This window comes from Tachyglossus aculeatus, chromosome 3 (genome assembly GCF_015852505.1).
Source record: "Tachyglossus aculeatus isolate mTacAcu1 chromosome 3, mTacAcu1.pri, whole genome shotgun sequence".
Taxonomy (NCBI): domain Eukaryota; kingdom Metazoa; phylum Chordata; class Mammalia; order Monotremata; family Tachyglossidae; genus Tachyglossus; species Tachyglossus aculeatus.
The window spans coordinates 39876918-39896954 of NC_052068.1; the positions used below are offsets into that span (position 1 = coordinate 39876918).

Below are 20037 nucleotides of genomic sequence, written 5' to 3' on the forward strand. Positions count from 1 at the left end.
CCAGCCTATCTTTTTCTCCGGTGAGCTGAGAGACTGTAACTTGAAAGTATATTATGAATTTCCCATCTTCTCTTCTTAAGTTCAATCAACATGAGGCTTAACTTTCCAATGAGTTCATCCATAGATTATATATCAATTTTTGTTGTTATCACATTACTACTTTGATTTTCTATTGGTGCTACAGAGGGACAGAACAAAAATCACTAAATTATTACCCTGCATCCAAGGTACAATTTCAAGATAGCTAATGGAGTTACAGGGCACTCATTTTTCCTTCTTTTGAAACAAAGATCAATTCCCCCTATATTACAACTGGTTCACTTCACACCTGCTGAATTTAGACTCACAATTGACATACATTGGGAATCCCAAGTAAGCCTTAGGGTGAACAAATTTGCCATCATTTAGGGAGGTAGGTAATCATAAAGTGAATTTCTGCAGTAAAGAGAGTGTTGTTTTTCAACAACTTTAGGGGAAGCAAGTCTACTGGGTTCTGCTGAAAGAAACAGAAGACACCATTTCCTTGGACTGTCACCTCAATTCACCTGCAAAGTAAGAGACAAAGTTCCCCTTTCCTGGGGCCAAATACCTAGTGGAAAGAGCATGGGACTGGAAGTCATGGGACCTGGGTTCGAGTCCCAGTTCTGCCCCTGGCCTCCTGCATGTGACTTGGAGTATGTCACTTAGCCTCTCTGGGCTTCAGTTTCCTCCCCGTACAAATAAGGATAAGATATACTTGTGAGCCCTGTGTGGGATAGGGAATTTGTCCAATAGCATAACCTTGTATCTATCCCAGCACTTAGCATAAAGTAAGCACTTGATAAATGCCATTCATTCATTCATTCAATCATATTTATTGAGCGCTTACTGTGTGCATAGCACTGTACTAAGCACTTAAAAAGTACAATTCAGCAACAAAGAGAGACAATCTCTGCCCACAATGGGCTCACAGTCTATAAGAGGGGAGATACACATCAAAACAAGTAAACAGGCATTAATTAAAGTTATGGCTATGTACACGTGTACACTATTATTATTACATGAGAGCAGTTTAAAACTTTCATTCCTCGGCTTTTCTGTTGAGACTCTCAATCAATTAATGGAATTTATTGAGTGCTTACTCTTTGCGGAGCACTGTACTAAGTCCTTGGGGGAGTACAATACAGAGGAATTGGTGTGTTCTTAGAACACAAGGAGCTTACAGTCTAATGGGAGAGAGAGAAGCAGCATGGCTTAGTGGAAAGAGTTAGGGCTTGGGAGTCAGAGGTCGTGGGTTCTAATCCCGGATTTGCCACTTATCAGCTGTGTGACTTTGGGCAAGTTACTTAACTTCTCTTTGCCTCAGTTACCTCATCTGTCAAATGGGGATTAAGACTGTGAGCCCCATGTGGGACAACCTGATTACCTTGTATCTACTCCAGCATTTAGAACAGTGCTGGGCACATAGTGAGCGCTTAACAAATACTATTATTATTATTATTATTGGCATTAAAAGAGATTATGGATATGTACTGTGGGTCTGAGGCCGAGTTTTACTAAAGACTTGTTTTTCTATAAAAATGAAAGTGTTTTTTGGGTATTCTTTCTCTACCTTTTCGTAACAATGTAGGAGCAACTATCTGTACAAGTCAGAGTTGGCTTAAAATACAAATCCAGGTCAGGCATGAGAGTGGATGGCCAGAATAATGAACAGATCTGGAAAAAATGGACTACTTTAATTGGTACTGATTAAGTGGGTTGTTACAATTTGTAGCTAACCTCTTCACACACCGACGATTGACTGACATGCTGCAGAGAGAGATGAAAGGAGGGAGGCACCATATTAATTAATTTGTTAATTAATTCATCTCCCTATGATTTCAGTATGAAGACTATAAGGCAACGGTGATCTACATCTTCACCCAGGCCTCTCCGGTGTCATAGCAAAGTGGAGGCAGGGTTACTGAAGTGCACGACTTCGAGGTTTCTTTCTGGGCAATAGGCCCAGATGACGAGATGCAGGCCAATCCTTTCCAGGGCACAAGGTTCACATCCCTACCCACTGGTGCCTTAGTACAGTGCTCTGCACACAGGAAGTGCTCAATAAATAATAATAATGATGGCATTTGTTAAGCGCTTACTATGTGCAAAGCACATAAATATGACTAAATGAATGAATGGTGCCATTGGCCTGTTCTGGGATCATTATCAGAACCAATTTTTAACTAAGCTACTGCAAAGCTGGCATGATCCAGAGAGGCTGCCAGAAAAGGACATTCTGCATCCCATGGCTCAAGTCACCAGTCTGCATGATCGGCATTTCAATTTAGGCTTTTTATTGGAATCTAATGGAAAATGAAGTTTGGCCAACTAGCAGCACATTGCATAATATTAAATCACTGGAATTTTTGCCCGAGACTTGGAAGGAAATTAAATGGCAGGAAGAGCCGTTGCTAGCCTAAGAGCCCATTTGCTGAAAGGCAGGGGATTAATCTGCACAGAGCAAGACTCAAGCTAGGCTGAAAACCTACTGCAGAATCCACACATTTCTTAACTAGAATATGGGTTGCCTGGTAGAGGTTGAGGAGGGAGGAAAACTCTCCTGAATCTCTCTCCTCCTGCTGCTGCTGCTGCTGCTGTCATCAACTGAAGGGAAATAGCACCTAGGCATGCATACAGGCTTACGTGTTCATGTGTGCGTGTGTGTGTATGTGTGTGTGTGTGTGTGTTTGCGAGGGGTGTCTGCCTCTCTAGTCTTACTGTCTCTGTCCCTGTCCTTTTGATTTTCTGGAACTCTGCTCCTCTATTTGACTGCGTCTTTCAGTGTCTCTGTCCTTGCCGTCCCTTTTTGCCTTCCATTTGCCTCGGTCTCCTCTGACTCTTGGTCTCTGCCTCAGTTTTTCCCTTTCCTTCCTTCTTCTGGGACCACCTTCCTCTCCACTCCTGAAATTGGGCCCATGGATCTGCCATAGAATAGCAGAGTACTAGTCACTAATTTTTTTCTTCTATTTAATAATAGCAGGCTGGAATGTTAATAATATTACATGGACTTTTTTTGTAATCTGCAGATTTTTGAAGTACAGTTCATGTAGGATCCCATGTGCTGCTTAGCGAAGGCCTGAGTTTAACATGCCCGCCGGCTTAGGTGGAAACAGGAAAGGAAGGAAGAGGGCTGTTTGTTTGTTTTTTTATGGTATTTGTTAAGTGTTTACTATGTGGCAGACACTATATTAAGCCCTGGGGTGGACACAAGCTATTAGTTTGGACAAAGTCCATGTTTCAACTGGGGCTCACAGTCTTAATCCTCATTTTACAGATGAGGTAACTGAGGCACAGAGAGGTGAAGTGACTTGCCCAAAGTCACACAACAGACAAGTAACAGTGCCTTCTTTCCATGGGTCTGGCTACGAAATGAAAATCACTTGCTTTGGAGGGATTTTTCTAGGGCAAGAACAAGTTGGCGTTACCTCGAATGGAGGGAGCGCGGATGATTCCTCTGTTGCTTGGGGGGCCCTTGGTGGTCGGGAAGTGAAGGTTGGGGATGGCTGCATATGCTTGTGGGGCGTAGAAGACGGGTGCTCCGAGATAGGCAGTGGCAGGGTCATAGACAGGCCCAAAGGTGTAGGTGTACTCTCCGGGCAGTGAGGTGCCCCGACCCCCCGTGCCACGGGTGTATCGCACGTAGCTATCCTTGTCCACTGGTTTGGCTAATGTCACTTCAATAGGGGATCCGTCCAGTACCTTTATCAGAAAGAAATTTAAAAAAAAACTAGATGAAATGACAAACAGAAAAAGCATCCTGGTTCGGCCTTTTTTTTAAAAAAAAATGGTAGGTGTTAAGTGCTTCATTCATTCATTCATTCACTCACTCATTCATATTTATTGAGCACTTACTGTGTGCAAAGCACTGTACTAAATGCTTGGGAGAGTCCAGTATAAAACAAACAGGCACATGCGTGATGTGTAGATAAATATTTCTCGCTCGGTGTAGTGAGTGAGAAAGTGAGTGAGTGCTTATTTTGATGTCTATCTCCCCCTTTATAGACTGTGAGCCCACTGTGGGCAGAGCTCATCACCTTTTGTTGCTGACTTGTACTTTCCAAGTGCTTAGTACAGTGCTCTGCACACAGTAAGCACTCAATAAATGTCATTGAATGAATGAATTTCTGCTGACAACGAGCTTACAGTCTAGAGCACTTATTGTGTACCAGGCACTATACTAAGTTCTGGGGTAGACACAAGCTAATTAAGCTGGACACAGTTCATTTCCCAGATGGGCCTCAAAATAATAATAATAATTATAGCATTTGTTTAGTGCTTACTACGTGCCAGCACTGTTCTAAGTGCTGAGGTAGATACAAGGTAATTGGGTTGTCCCATGTGGAGCTCAGTCTTCATCCCCATTTTACAGATGAGGTAACTGAGGCCCAGAGAAGTTAAGTGACTTGCCCAAAGTCACACAGCTGACAATTGGCGGAGCTGGGATTCAAATGAAATGTGAAATGTGAAATGTGAAAAATGAAATGTGAAACGCGTACTTGTGGTCACAGCCTGGTGATGTTAAAACCTTATCTGAGCTTGTTCCACTGCTAGTTGCTAATTTACTGAATTTATTAATATTAATCCTAATGTAATTTAGCAATAATAAACTAAGAAGGGAAATATACATTTCATCTGGGAAGTAGCCTGGCCTAGAGGAAAGAGCATGGGCCTGGACAAGCAGTGTGGCCTAGTGGATAGGGCAAGGGCTTGGGAGTCAGAAGGACCTGGGTTCTAATCCCGTCTCTGCTGCATGTCTGCTGTGTGACCTTGGGCAAGTCACTTCACTTCTTTAGGTCTCAGTTACCTCATCTGTAAAATGCGGATTAAGAGTGTGAGCCCCATGGGGGACAGGGACTACTTCCAACCTGATTAACTTGTATCTACCCCAACAATTAAAACAGTGCTTGGCACATAATAAGGGCTTAACAAGTACCATAATTATTATTATAATTATTAGGAGTTAGAGGCTCTGATTCTAATCCTGGCCCTGTCACGTACCTCCACTGTCATTGTGGGAAAATCACTTAACTTCTCTGTTTCTCAGTTCCCTCATCTGCAAAATGGGGATTCAATACCTGTTCTCCCTCCTACTTACTCTGTGAGCCCCTTGTGGGACTTGATTATCCTGTATCTATACTGTTTGGCCTATTGTATGCACTTAAATACCACAGTTTTTATTATTATTATTGTCATCATCATCTGGTATCTTCAAGCTGCATATTCTAAACAGACATTGTTATCCTTCAAATTAATGTGAGCCATTGCACAAATCCACTAAATTGCAAGCCTCTTGAGGACAGGGGTCATGTCTATTAACTCTCCCAAGTGCTCTTCATACAGTAAGCACTCATTAAATAGCACTGGGTGATTGATCCTCCTCCTTATCTTGAATGTGGTCCCTCTCCCACTGTATTCAACCACACCTTAACAAATCTACTAAAAATTCACCTCCTCCATGAAGCCTGCTCAGATTAACTCTACCTTATTTTAATCATTCTTATGTATTTAACCAGGGAAGCAGTGGCTTAGTGGAAAGAGTATAGATCTGGATTCTAATCCCACTCTGCCACTTAATAATTATAATGGTGGTATTTGTTAAATGCTTACTATGTATGAACCACTGCTCTAAGTGCTGGGGGGATACAAGGTGATCAGGTTGTCCCATGTGGGGCTCACAGTTTTAATCCCCATTTTACAGATTAGGTCACTGAGGCCCAGAGAAGTTAAGTGGCTTGCTCAAGGTCACATAGCTGACAAGTGGCGGATCTGGGATTCAAACCCATGACCTCTGACTCCCAAGCCTGTGCTCTTTCCACTGAGCCATGCTGCCACTTGCCTACTATGTGACCTTGGGCAAGTCACTTAACTGTGCCATACCTCAGTTACCTCATAAGTAAAATGAGGATTGAATCCTCCTCCCTCCAAATTAGATTGTGAGCCCTTTATGGGACATGGATTAAAAAACAGTTGGGTAATCATTTTAGTCATCACTCCTCTTGCCATGTCTTAAAAATGGTTGAAGGCCATGAAGAGCAGTGGAGAGGAGTTAGTGTAATGATAATAATAAATAACAATGGTACTATATGCCACACACTACACATGCTGGGGTAGATACAAGATAATCAGGTTGGACATTGTCTCTGTCCCACTTGGAGCTCACAGGGAAGGAGAACAAGTATTTACGCCCTATTTTGCAGATGAGGAAACTGAGGCACAGAGCAGTGAAGTGACTTGCCCAAGTTCCCACATCAGGTGAGTGGCAGAGCCAAGATTAGCATCCAGGTCCTCCGACTCTCAGGCTCATGCTCTATCCACTAAGCCACACTATTACGATTAGAAATGCCTACGTGCTGCTCAATGCACAACTGAACTATGTTAGGGAGTTGCTGCTGCATTCTTGGCTGGAGTAGAATGAGGGAGGAGGATGGAACATAGGCACCCCATGGTTTCCCTACAGCGTCGATCTTTGAAAGCACGTCGTGGTAATTATAGCCCCGCTCCGATTGGGATATTGCAGCTGTAGGAAAGCGAGTGGTTGTCGTGACCCACTTCCCACTCTAGGTTAAGATCCCCTCAGATCCCCACTCTGGGACAAAATGAGACCCAGGGTCTCCAAAAGAAAGTAGGAATCGTCGATCCCAAAGCACTCAGAACAGTGTCCAGCCCCTAGAACAGTGCTTTGCACATAGTAAGCGCTTAACAAATACTAAAAAGCAAAACAAGAAAAACCTAACCTCTAGGATCCTTAAGGAAGGCATGGCTATGGTGCTTTGGGTTGGAATAGAGCTGTGAATGGAGGTGAGGTTGTGTAATGGGGCACATGGGAGGGAGAGGAGAGAGAAACAGCAGCGTGGTTCAGTGGAAAGAGCACGGGCTTTGGAGTCAGAGGTCATGGGTTCAAATCCCGGCTCCACCACTTGTCAGCTGTGTGACTTTGGGCAAGTCACGTCACTTCTCTGAGCCTCAGTTACCTCATCTGTAAAATGGGGATTAAGAGTGTGAGCCCCCCGTGGGACAACCTGATCAACTTGTAACCTCCCCAGCGCTTAGAACAGTGCTTTGCACATAGTAAATGCTTAGTAAATGCCATCATCATTATTATTAAACAGATTGGTACAGTGAGAGAGAGAGATACAGGTAGAAAGAGGAAATAATTGGAAGAGATGGACCAAAAGAAGAGACAGGTATAAGAAGAGAAGAAGAAACAGGTGATGAGAAATTGGGAAAGGGACAGAAAAGAGGCTGTAAGGGTGGAGGAGAGGTGAGAGAACTGAAGAAAGTAAGTTGTACTGTTGTCTGTCTCCCCACATTAGATGGTAAACTCATTGTGGGCATGGAGTGTGTCTGTTTATTGTTGTATTGTACTTTCCCAAGTGCTTAGTACAGTTCTCTGCCCACAGTGAGGGCTCAATAAATGCGACTGGATGAAGAACGAATGGCATTGAGAGAAAGAAGAGAATGAGGAGAGAGAAAAGTCACTAAAATTAAAGGAACAGAGGCAGAAAGAGGAAAAAGAGGTAGAAGAGTATAGAAAGGACAAGCAGGAGACCCTGAGATGGGGAAAGTCAGAAAAATACTTAAAATACCCTGAATGTTTAATGGGTAGCATTTAGTGAAAATGAGAGCGGGGTGTGTGTGTGTGTGTGTGTGTGTGTGTGTCTGTGTGTGTGTGTGTGTGCGCGCGTGCGTGTGTGTGTGCGTGTGTGCGTGTGTGTGTGTAAATAATAATAATAATGATGGCATTTGTTAAGCGCTTACTATGTACAGAGCACTGTTCTAAGTGCTGGGGGGCAGATACAAGGTGATGAGGTTGTCCCATGGGGGGCTCACAGTCTTCATCCCCATTTGACACCTGAGGGAACTGAGGCTCAGAGAAGTGAAGTGACTTGCCCAAGGTCACACAGCAGACATGTGGCAGAATCGGGATTCAAACCCATGACCTCTGACTCCAAAGCCCGTGCTCTTTCCACTGAGCCACGCTGCTTCTCCACGCGGTGTGTGTGTGTGTGTGTGTGTGTGTGTGTGTGTATGTGTGTGTGTGTGTGTGCATGTGTGGACTTCAAGTGGTAGATTATTGTTGGTATCTTTTAGTTTCACTTTTGTATTCTAAAATGTTACTATTATTTTCTCTTGTTTCTTCATTTTCATTGGTTTTACCTGTCCTGTCTCCCCATTTGATTGTCAACTCCTTGAAGGCAGGGATACATCCTTCCATTGTAATTTCCCACAGCACCTAGTACAAGGCTCTCCCTGCACACAGTGGGTGCCAGATAAGCCTGGATTCGGGTTGCCCAACATTTGCTTTCAGTGGCCCAACAGGAGGGTTCTTCTCTTGTCTTGTCTTAAGCCCTCGAGTCGTCTCCTACCCCTAGAGACTCCAAAGACACACCTCTCCTGGATTGCCCCACTCTCCATCTGCAATCATTTTGGAAGTGTATCCGTAGAGTTTTCTTGGCAAAAATATGGAAGTGGTTTACCATTGCCTTCTTCCACACACTGTTTCTTTTTGTTTTTCTTAGAACAAGTATTATGTTATGTTATTTATGTTAGTATTATGTTATATTATGTTCAAGCACTTAGTACAGTGCTCTGCACATAGTAAGCGCTCAATAAATATGATTGATGATTATGTTAGCTAAGGACTGTGGTTCTATGGCTGTATTTGTTAGGGGCATTTATTAATCACTCACTATGGACTAAGTACTGGAGCTGATACAATTGAAATGAGCAGGGGAGCAGAAGAAACCCCTTCCAGGACACCTTGCTGCCCCACTTCTGAGGTGTGGAATACTGGGTAAGAGGCAGACAGCTTAATCTGTTGCACATTTTTTTTTGATTGGAGGAATTGGGCAGACCTAGAGGCTAAAGAGGCAGACACGCTGCAATGCTGACCACTGAAAACAAAAGCAGTAGCTGCAAATAATAATAATAATAATAATAGTATTAGAGAAGCAGCATGGCTCAGTGGAAAGAGTACAGGCTTGGGAGTCAGAGGTTACAGGTTTGAGTCCCCGCTCCACCACTTGTCAGCTGTGTGACTTTGGGCAAGCAACTTAACTTCTCTGTGCCTCAGTTACCTCATCTGTAAAATAGGGATTAAGACTGAGAGCCCTAAGTGGGACAACCTGATCACCTTGTATCCCCCCCAGCATTTAGAACAGTGCTTGGCACATAGTAAGCACTTAACAAATACCATTATTATTATTATTATTATGTGTTAAGCACCTATTATGTGCCAAGCACTTTTTGTGTGTCAACAGTGTGAAACAGACTGCTATTCATCCACTGACTTTTTCAGACACATCATCACACCTGGAGAGCATCACCTTCCGATAGGACAGATAATAATAATAATAATGGTATTTGTTAAGTGCTTACTATGTGCCAAACACTGTCCTATGCACTAGGGGGGGATTCAAGGTAATCAGGTTGTCCCACATGGGGTTCACAGTCTTAATCCCCATTTTACAGATGAGATAACTGAGGCACAGAGAAGCTAAGTGACTTGCCCAAAGTCACACAACTGACAAGTGGCGGAGCCAGAATTAGAACCCATGACCTTTGACTCTCAAGCCCGTGCTCTTTCCACTGAGCCGTGCTGCTTCTCTCTACATGTACATATGTGTGTGGATGTTGCTTTTTTCTTTGGGTAGAAGGCCTTCGGTTTTGCCTATGAGCAGCTAACTTTCCATGTTTGATGCGCAATTATTTTTCAAATCACGTTAGAGAAACTGCCTGGGGACCCTAGCTCACCTCTAGACTGTAAACTTGTTGTGGGCAGGGATTGTGTCTGTTATATTGTTGTAGTGTATTCTCCCAAACACTAAGTACAGTGCTCTGCACACAGTAAGCACTCAATAAATAAAATTGACTGACTGACTGACTTTTATCTTCATGGGCCCCCGTGTCCTTGATTACAGCAAACATCCCTTGGATGTGGTGAATTATGCTGCTTTCCGGAACTGATTTGGTAATGAACCTGGATCATGCAGATGGAATAAGGCAGTGTGGCCCAATAGTGACAATGATAACTGCAGTATTAAGTGCTTATTAAGTGCCAGTCACTGTACTAAGTACTGGGGTAGATGCAAGCTAGAGTTTGTAAACTGTCCTTTTCCCACACAGGGCTTACAGTCTAAATAGGTGGGAAAAAATGTTTTGAATCCTCATGGAAAGTGTATGGGAGTTCTGGGTTCTAACTGGGGCTCTGGCACATGCCTACTGTGTGATATCAGGCTAGTCACATAACTTCTTTTTGCCTCAATTTCCTCATCTGTAAAATGGGGATAAAACATCTGTTCTTCTTCCCCTTTGGCTGTGAGCCCATGCATGATGGGGACTTTGTTTTATCTGATTGTATTCTATTTAGCACAGTATTTAGCTCTTTGTAAGCACTTACTAATTATGGTATTTGTTAAGCGCTTACTATGTGCCAAGCATTGTCCTGAGTGCTGTGGTAGATGCAATTTCATCAGTTTGGACACAGTCCCTGTCCCACATGGGGCTCACAGTTTAAATAGGAAGGAGAAGAGGTATGGAATTTTACAGATTTCCATTTTACAGATGAGAAAACCGATACACAGAGGAGTAAAATGACTTGCCCAAGATCACATAGCAGGCGTACGGCGGAGCCAGAATTAGAACCCATGTCCTCTGACTCCCAGGCCTGTGCTCTTTTACATTAGGCCAGGCTGCTTCCTTAGTAAAGCTGGTTGGGCTAACCAGTCTTAAGCAGCTGCACTCACGGAAAAACTCAGAGAGCCAGACACTCACTTCTCTAAATGTGTGGGGTGCTTCAGGCCATGCTTTCCCTTCTGATTCCTTGGGGCCTTCTTATGCTCAGGAAGGGGAAAGGGAGGGAGGAATAGGAAAGAGGGCAGGAAGAAATGAAGGGTGAGAAAAGACCAGTGCTTCTGCCCACGGCTCAACATCTATTCCTAAGGCACTAAGCCCTCTTTTCCTTTTCTTCCACTCCCTTCTGCATCACTTTGACTTGGTCCCTATATTCATCAGGCAAAAATTCCTCACCTTCGGCTTCAAGGCTGTCCATCACCTCGCCCCCTCCTACCTCACCTCCCTTCTCTCCTTCTCCAGCCCAGCCCACACCCTCCGCTCCTCTGCTGCTAATCTCCTCACCATACCTCCTTCTCGCCTGTCCCGCCAACGACCCCCGGCCCACGTCCTCCCCCTGGCCTGGAATGCCCTCCCTCCACACATCCGCCAAGCTAGCTCTCTTCCTCCCTTCAAAGTCCTACTGAGAGTTCACCTCCTCCAGGAGGCCTTCCCAGACTGAGCCCCCTCCTTCCTTTCCCCCTCCTCCCCCTCCCCACCCCCCCCAGCCTTACCTCCTTCCCCTCCCCACAGCACCTGTATATATGTATATATGTTTGTACATATTTATTACTCTATTTTATTTGTACATATTTATTCTATTTATTTTATTTTGTTAATGTGTTCTGTTTTGTTGTCTGTCTTCCCCTTCTAGACTATTAGCCTGCTGTTGGATAGGGACTGTCTTTATATGTTGCCAACTTGTACTTCCCAAGCGCTTAGTACAGTGCTCTGCACACAGTAAACGCTCAATAAATACGATTGAATGAATGAATGAATCCCCGTCCCAGCCACACATCACTTATGTACATATCTACAATTCATTTATATTAATTTCTGTCTCTCCCTTTAGACTGTGGGCGGGAATGGGTCTGTCATATTGTACTCTCCCAAGTGCTTAGTACAGTGCTCTGCACACAGCAAGTGCTTAATAAATACCATTGATTGACTGATTGATTGTATATGTGCCCCAGAGCCCCAGAAATGCTCTGGGCATGTCACCCCCCTCCTCAAAAATCTCCAGTGGTTGCCTATCAACTTTGCATGAAGCAAAAACTCCTCACTGTTGGCTTCAAAACTCTCCATTACCTTGCCCCCTCTTACCCCACTTCCCTTCTCTCATTCTCTAATTTGAGTGTTCGGCTGGTTTTTGTTGTAGGGGTTTTTTGTTGTTGTTGCTGTGGTTTTTTTGTTTTGTGGTTTGGGTTTTTTTTTGTTTCTTTTCTTATTTTTTAAGTGAAGGTGCCACAGAATTTTTAAATTAGTCTATGGTAGGCATATGAGTGAACCTCTTAATCTACCAAGCACTACAAACCAGAGTAGGCAAGAGAAAGTAGTGCTGGATGTTTTAAAAATATTAATTCTATCAACTTGATTATTTAGTCTTGGGTAACACTCAGTCCTGAAGGATCAGAGGCAAACTGGAGTTGATTAAAGAGGAGCTTTTGGGTAATGAAGTTATATATTTACTTTCTGGAACTTTGTATGAGTTGCTGTTGATTTTAGGGAGTTAAGTTTTAAGTATATATGAAATATAGTAGATAACTCTCAAGAAAAATAGTTGTTTGCTAACTTACTACACGGAGCCCAGTACATTTACCCCTTAATTAATGCTCTTAACTGAACTCTTCAGATTCTCTTGTGAAGGTCTTACTCAACCTCCTTTGAACCAGTCCTCTTGGATTTGCAGCATTTTATGACCTTGATTCTTTAATATTTATGTTGTTATTCGAGCCAAATGATTTTACTATAAGTGTAAAATTTAATTCTGTAATAAATCAAACCAATTAGCTACTCCGAAAAGGTATATCCCATGTCTGCCGTGAACTGTTGAGGTCATTCCTGGATGTAATGAAAACTTGGTGAAAATGTACGTAGCAGAGTTGGTGAAATAATTTGCCAACCAATTCCACACGGATGTAGCTTGTCATTTAAAGGCAGTTCTTTCCCTGACTGTTTATCGTAGTTTCTTTGGCTTGCCATAAACAGTAGGCATTCCTTTTCCTCGTTCTCCATCCTCACTTTTTAATAGGGAGTATTTCCCCTTTATTTGTGGGATTGATTTGCACTTTTGCCTTTTATTTACCCTGTGAATTTTATTAGTGTAAAATGCACTTGAATGAAGGGGTGAAAATGATTCACAGATACAGGATGAACTTGTGTACTTTTTTATGAAATTTAGTTTCATGTAATGAGGTTTTTCTTTGCATCTGATATGGGACACTGCCTACACTATGGAAGAGAGAGGGAGGTATTCTTGTTAAGTGAAGGATGGAGTGTGTCCTTGGTGTTATTAGCATATTTTTATTGCTTTGACACTGCATCTAAATTGTAATGCTGCTAACTTTCATCCTTTGTCCAATTTTTAATATGCACAAACACTACAGTGTATGTATATAGAATTTAAGAACATTATAAAAAAGTGCATGTCTCCAACACGTTTTATGGCCGAGTTCCCATTCTGATTATTTATTAACTTTATAATGGGGCTAGTGTGTAAGAAAGGATTAGCCTTTGTAAGAAATGTGTGCTATTGAAAAGTTGTGACTCCGTTTTGAAGGATGATTCTATACTACTAATTTATATATAGAATGAACGACTTGAGAAAAGTATTCTGAACACTCGACATCCTGAAATGGATGTTCTGACAGAACTACTGAACCAGTGCTTATTGCACAGTTTGTGATGGCCTGCTTTAGTCCTTATGACTGAATTCTCGTAGAGAGCTTCCATCCATAGAAACTGCTATTATTTTTCTAAAAACATTTTTACAACGATTCCAGAATGGAAAAATAATAAAACCTAAAAGAAGTTTAAAGCCCTACTGAGAGCTCACCTCCTCCAGGAGGCCTTCCCAGACTGAGCCCCCCTCCTTCCTCTCCCCCTACTCCCCCTCCCCATCCCCCTGCCTTACCTCCTTCCCCTCCCCACAGCCCCTGTATATATGTATATATGTTTGCACGTATTTATTACTCTATTTATTTATTTATTTTATTTGTACATATTTATTCTATTTATTTTATTTTGTTAATATGCTTTGTTTTGTTGTCTGTCTCCCCCTTCTAGACTGTGAGTCTGCTGTTGGGTAGGGACCGTCTCTATATGTTGACAACTTGTACTTCCCAAGTGCTTAGTACAGTGCTCTGCACACAGTAAGTGCTCAATAAATATGATTGAATGAATGAATGAATGAATGAATGAATGAATTCTGTAGCCCAGCCCACACACTCCACTCCCCTGCCGCTAACCTCCTCACTGTGCCTCATTCTTGCCTGTCCCGCCGTCGACCCCTGGCCCACAGCCTATCTCTGGCCTGGAATGCCCCACCTCCTCACATCTGCCAAACTAGCTCACTTCCCCCCTTCAAAGCCCTACTGAAAGCTTACCTCCTCCAGGAGGCCTTCCCAGACTGAGCTGCCATTTTCTTCTGCTCCTCCTCCCCTCCCTATAGCCCCTACTCCCTCCCTCTGCTCTACCCCCTTCCCTGCCCCACAGCACTTGCGCATATTCATACATATTTATTATTCTATTTATTTATTAATCATCATCATCATCATCATCATCAATCATGTTTATTGAGCGCTTACTGTGTGCAGAGCACTGTACTAAGCGCTTGGGAAGTACAAATTGGCAACATATAGAGACAGTCCCTACCCAACAATGGGCTCACAGTCTAAAAGGGGGAGACAGAGAACAAACTAAACATACTAACAAAATAAAATAAATAGAATAGATATGTACAAATAAAGTAAATAAATAAATAAATAGAGTAATAAATATGTATAAACATATATAAATATATACAGGTGCTGTGGGGAAGGGAATGAGGTAAGATGGGGGGGATGGAGAGAGGGACGAGGGGGAGAGGAAGGAAGGGGCTCAGTCTGGGAAGGCCTCCTGGAGGAGGTGAGCTCTCGGCAGGGCCTTGAAGGGAGGAAGAGAGCTAGCTTGGCGGATGGGCAGAGGGAGGGCATTCCAGGCCCGGGGGATGACGTGGGCCGGGGGTCGATGGCGGGACAGGCGAGAGCGAGGTACGGTGAGGAGATTAGCGGCGGAGGAGCGGAGGGTGCGGGCTGGGCTGGAGAAGGAGAGAAGGGAGGTGAGGTAGGAGGGGGCGAGGTGATGGAGAGCCTTGAAGCCCAGGGTGAGGAGTTTCTGCCTGATGCGCAGATTGATTGGTAGCCACTGGAGATTTTTGAGGAGGGGAGTAATATGCCCAGAGCGTTTCTGGACAAAGATAATCCGGGCAGCAGCATGGAGTATGGATTGAAGTGGAGAGAGACACGAGGATGGGAGATCAGAGAGAAGGCTGATGCAGTAGTCCAGACGGGATAGGATGAGAGCTTGAATGAGCACGGTAGCGGTTGGGATGATGAGGAAAGGGCGGATCTTTGATATATATATACATATCATTAATGATATGTATATATCTATAACTCTATTTATTTTGATGCTATTGATGCCTGTCTACTTGTTTTGTTTTATTGTCAATCTCCCCCTTCTAGACTGTGAACCTGTTGTTGGGAATTGATTGTCTCTGCTGCCGATTTGCACTTTCCAAGCACTTAGTAAAGTGTTCTGCACACAGTAAGTGCTCAATAAATATGATTGAATGAATGAATGAATGAATGAATGAATACCTGATTGCAAACCCACAGGTGGTAGTAATAATAATAATAATGATGGCATTTATTAAGCGCTTACTATGTGCAAAGCACTGTTCTAAGCACTGGGGAGGTTACAAAGTGATCAGGTTGTCCCACGGAGGCTCACAGTCTTAATCCCCATTTTACAGATGAGGGAACTGAGACACAGAGAAGTTAAGTGACTTGCCCAAAGTCACCCAGCTGACAATTGGCAGAGCCGGGATTTGAACCCATGACCACTGACTCCAAAGCCCGTGCTCTTTCCATTGAAGCACGCTGGTACTCATCAGAATGGGCTCTTCTTCCTTATAGGCTCAGAGCCTTATCTTGTAGAAATTGCTTTTACCCTTAACTGTCCATGGTGCACTCCCTTAACCAGAATGCAACTACTTAACAGAATGAGGGAGGGTGAACAATTCTATAATGACAGATTCATGGGATGGAGCAGGAGGACTGTTTTATAATGACTCGACTGAAGCTCAGTGCATTAAATGAATGGGGGATGATTGGTTTCTAACTCTGGAATCCATTCAGTTCATCCAGCCAGCATTACCTTTCCATTTAAAGCCTTCATAGCCCCCACTGCATCCTCGCGGTTATTGAAATGCACAAAAGCATAGTCTCTGATCTTCTTAACCCTTTCCACGGCACCTGTGACAAAGAGGGGACAAGGAAAACAGTGGCCATCCTGGATTAACAGTTACAGTTACCTTTTTTGCATTTAACTTTACAAGTTATTTTTCTCCTACTGCTTGGCCAGTAGCTTATTCAAATAAAAATCTCTCTCTCTTCTCTGTCTCTCTTTCGCTCTCTCTCTCCCACTAATATGACCCATATGTGATTTACTTTGTTGCACCTCAAATTTGTATATTCCAAAAAGGACTCACTTATGAATGATTTAAGAAATAAAATAAACCAGTAAACAAAAAAGCAAAGAATTATGATACTTAAGCTGATGAAGCCTCAGTGGCCATCCTGGATTAACAGTTACAGTTGCCTTTTTTGCATTCAGCTTTACAAGTTATTTTTCTCATGCTGCTTGGCCAATAGCTTCTTCAAAAAAACAATCTCTCTCTCTTTCTCTCTCTTTCTCTCACTAATATGACTCATATATGATTTACTCTGTTGCACCCCAAATTTGTATATCCCAAAAAGGACTCACTTCTGAATGATTTAAGAGCTAAAATAAACCAGTAAACAAAAAAGCAAAGAATTGTGATACTTAAGCTGATGAAGCATATACTTGAGCCAGAAAGTAAAGGTACTAAGGGGGAAATGTATACCCACTTGAAAATGTGAGGTATTTGAATCATTTATGTCTGCCTGAGATAAGATTTTGCTGTACAGCATTTCAACAGTCAGCCAACACTAATGCAGTAAAATGGCCTCAAATGGCCTGCATTAACTCTGCCAATGGATGGCGCTTTATTACAGAGCTTCAAATGTACTCATTTATTTCCTACTAAACAGTAATTTGGGACTGCCAATTTTACTAATGATGAGCTAGCTCTATGTCAACATTAGAAAAGAACATCATAGCTAAGTTCTGGGGCGGCCCAATGGAAATGTAAGGAATCAGCCCTGGGTTTACTGATTAACAGTTCAGATGACTGGTCAGATTCCATTCACAGGGTCCCTCTCTCCCAAGGAGGCAGTATGCTACCTTCCGAAGCCTCCCTCTTCCCAATCCTCCCTCACCCTCACTCCGCCAAATTTTAATAAGTGGAAAGACTCTAACAGATCGTTTTGGATCACCCATACAAACTTTCATCAGATTTCCATTTGATTTCTTCAAGTGACAGCAATATGCCTCCACCCACTGGAACTCCCTTCTGCAAACGTGAACTCTCAACTCCTGGATAACTGCTGGCCGGGGATTGAACCAGAACTTGTTTGAACTGGAGGAAAGGTGGGCTCGGACTTGAGACTTTGAGTTTTCAGAGCAGATCAACATGAAAACGCCCCTCAATTGCCTTTTCTGCCACTTGCCTGCTGTGTGATCTTGGTCCAGTCACTTAACTTCTCTGTGCCTCAGTTTTCTCATCTGTAAAATGGGGATTGAATATCTGTTCTCACTTCTGCTTAGATTGTGAGTCCCATGTGGGACAAAGACTGTGTCCAACCTGATTGTCTCAGGTATGCCAGTGTTTAGTATAATGCTTGGCACAAGTAAGCACTTAACAAATACCACTATTATTATTATTATCAGTTGGTTTTATCCCACATGACTGATGCAACTGAAAATGCAAATTCAGCATCATGCCTCAACCCTAAACACTTTTCAACTCTGATCAATCAATAAATCATAGTTATTGAAAATTTACTGTATGCAGAGCACTGTACTAAGTGGGTGGGGGAATACAATATAACTGAGTTGGGAGATATATTCCCTGCCCACAACAAGCCTACAGTCTAGAGTAATTCCTTAAGTAGTAAGGGTGATATTTCAGACCTAAAGGGGCATTTAACATCTGTCTTCATGTTTGAGCCATGATTAGTATGAAAAAGGAAGGTTTGTCATAAAAGTCAGATTTCAGTAGCTCCCCCAAGGATCAGAATGGCAGATAATGCTCTTTGACTCTGTCTGCAAAGATATAAATTCCAAAGTTGCCGGCTCCTTTTATGATGGTCAAATAGAGCTGAGAGGGATTATATGATATTTTCATGGAAATTTTGCTGATGTGCAGTCTGTCACACAACAAAGTGTTTGCCTCGAGGATTCAGATTTCTTCAAGACATTTATGATTTCAGTGCAATTTTAAAAGCTTAGTACTGGCTTTTCTCTATGTTTCAAATCAGTGAGGCTGCAGTATAGTGGAAATTAATAACTAGCCCTAATTGCCTTTCCTCTCCTCTTCTGAGGGACTTTTGTGTGACAGATACAAATTTCTTTCATGGAGTGTGAAGATAGAATGAATGCTGGAGACAACAGACATCATTTTAAGGCACTGCCATCAGTCTGAGACAGGTTCTGATTTTTCTTGAACCTCATTTCTATCTGTGCAGATGGCGTCATTGCAGACACAAAAGGAAGATGTCCCAAGAGAGAAACTCAGCTGGATGCTCAGTATTTATGTTACTGTCAATAAGAAGTGTATTGTGTCCTGTGGAATGTCTGGTGGAAATAACCAAGACACTTTGGGACCCTGGACTTCATGACTATGAGAGGTGAGGAGAGGGGAGAGTGTTGAGAGCTCTTCCTTCTGTCCCAGCCTCTCCCAACTTCTCTATCCTGTCTCCCTTTCTTTCCCCTCAGGACTCTAAAGATTTATTATTATCTTGTTGAAGTACTCAGATTTGGGTCTAGACTTTTTAATAGCTATAATAATGAATGCAGCATGTGGTTTCACTACCTGTTTTGTATAGGATATTTTGGGGAATTTAGGGAATGCTCTTCCAACAATGCACAATTGTCTAGATTAGAAAGTGATACGATGTTAGACAGAATGGTTGGATGCATATACACCGTGAGCCCTGTGTGAGACAGGGATTAGGTCCGATCTGATCGTATTGTATCTACCCCAGTGCTTTGCACAGTGCTTGTCCTACAGTAAGCCCTTTCATTAATTCATTCACTCGTTCAATCAGTTGCATTTATTGAGTAGTTACTGTGTGCAGAACATTGTACTAAGTAGTTGGGAGACTGGAATAAAACAATAAACAGAACCATTCCCTGCCCATAATGAGCTAACTGTCTAAACAGTTATCATTATTATTATTACTATTTTCCATAATACAAGGCAATTTAAACAATCTAACTCCCACACTATTAAAGAACTCACTGTATTTTTAACAAATGAATAATGTGGAAACACCTCTGAGAAGAAAGTTTAAAAAACACTTTTTTTCCCCCTCAGTCACTTAGCAGAATTGCATCTGTGGACTGTCAAAATCCTTCCCAAGATATGGGGTCCCTGGAACAATGACTGAACCTTGGAACTGGGCCATAAATGAGCAAATTATTCAAAGCGTCTGAAACAGAGGAACCCACAGGTCAAATAGCTCCTGTCTTGCCTAATGACAATATCAATTTATGACATCACTTTTAGATTCCAAAGTTAAATAAAGTTAATGTGCTTCCTTGGCCAGTAGACTTGACTGCATATTATTTTCCTTGCAGCTACCTTAAAATGGATATGTAATTGAATTCCTCAAATATTCTGGAGGTTAAACAGAGTAAAAAAAAAAAAAGGAACTGCGGGGGTGTAAGAGATCAGAAGGAAAGAGATACTGCTGGCTCTCTGAGGCAATTCAAAATAAAAGTCACTGCCACAAGAAATGAAGTGTTGGAAATGGCCAAGTGTTCCATTTTCAAGTTGTTTCCTCATTTTGATTTATAAATTTAGCCATTTACTGAAAATGTAAAGTTTTAATTAGCTTGCCAGAAGTAAACAAGACACTTTTCCACAAATACCTTGTTATATCTACACACATGTGCACACCCATTCCCATCCCCTCCACTTTCCCCTCCGATACCTTTTGAGGAAAGAACTTTATTCTAAAGGGAAATTTGAGCCATATGTCCCATATCATAATCTTT

General features: G+C 42.5%; 1 protein-coding gene across 2 annotated transcripts in view; it reads right to left on the reverse strand.

The window, feature by feature from the left end:
• Window positions 1-20037, reverse strand: part of A1CF (APOBEC1 complementation factor) — a 133644-nt gene that overhangs the window by 26656 nt on the left and 86951 nt on the right. For both annotated transcript variants that reach the window (XM_038744037.1, XM_038744036.1), the window contains exons 7-8: window positions 16051-16148; window positions 3447-3720 (exon numbers count right to left, since the gene is read on the reverse strand). In XM_038744037.1, the coding sequence (XP_038599965.1) occupies window positions 3447-3720; window positions 16051-16148 (372 nt within the window). The remainder of the gene's footprint in view (window positions 1-3446; window positions 3721-16050; window positions 16149-20037) is intronic.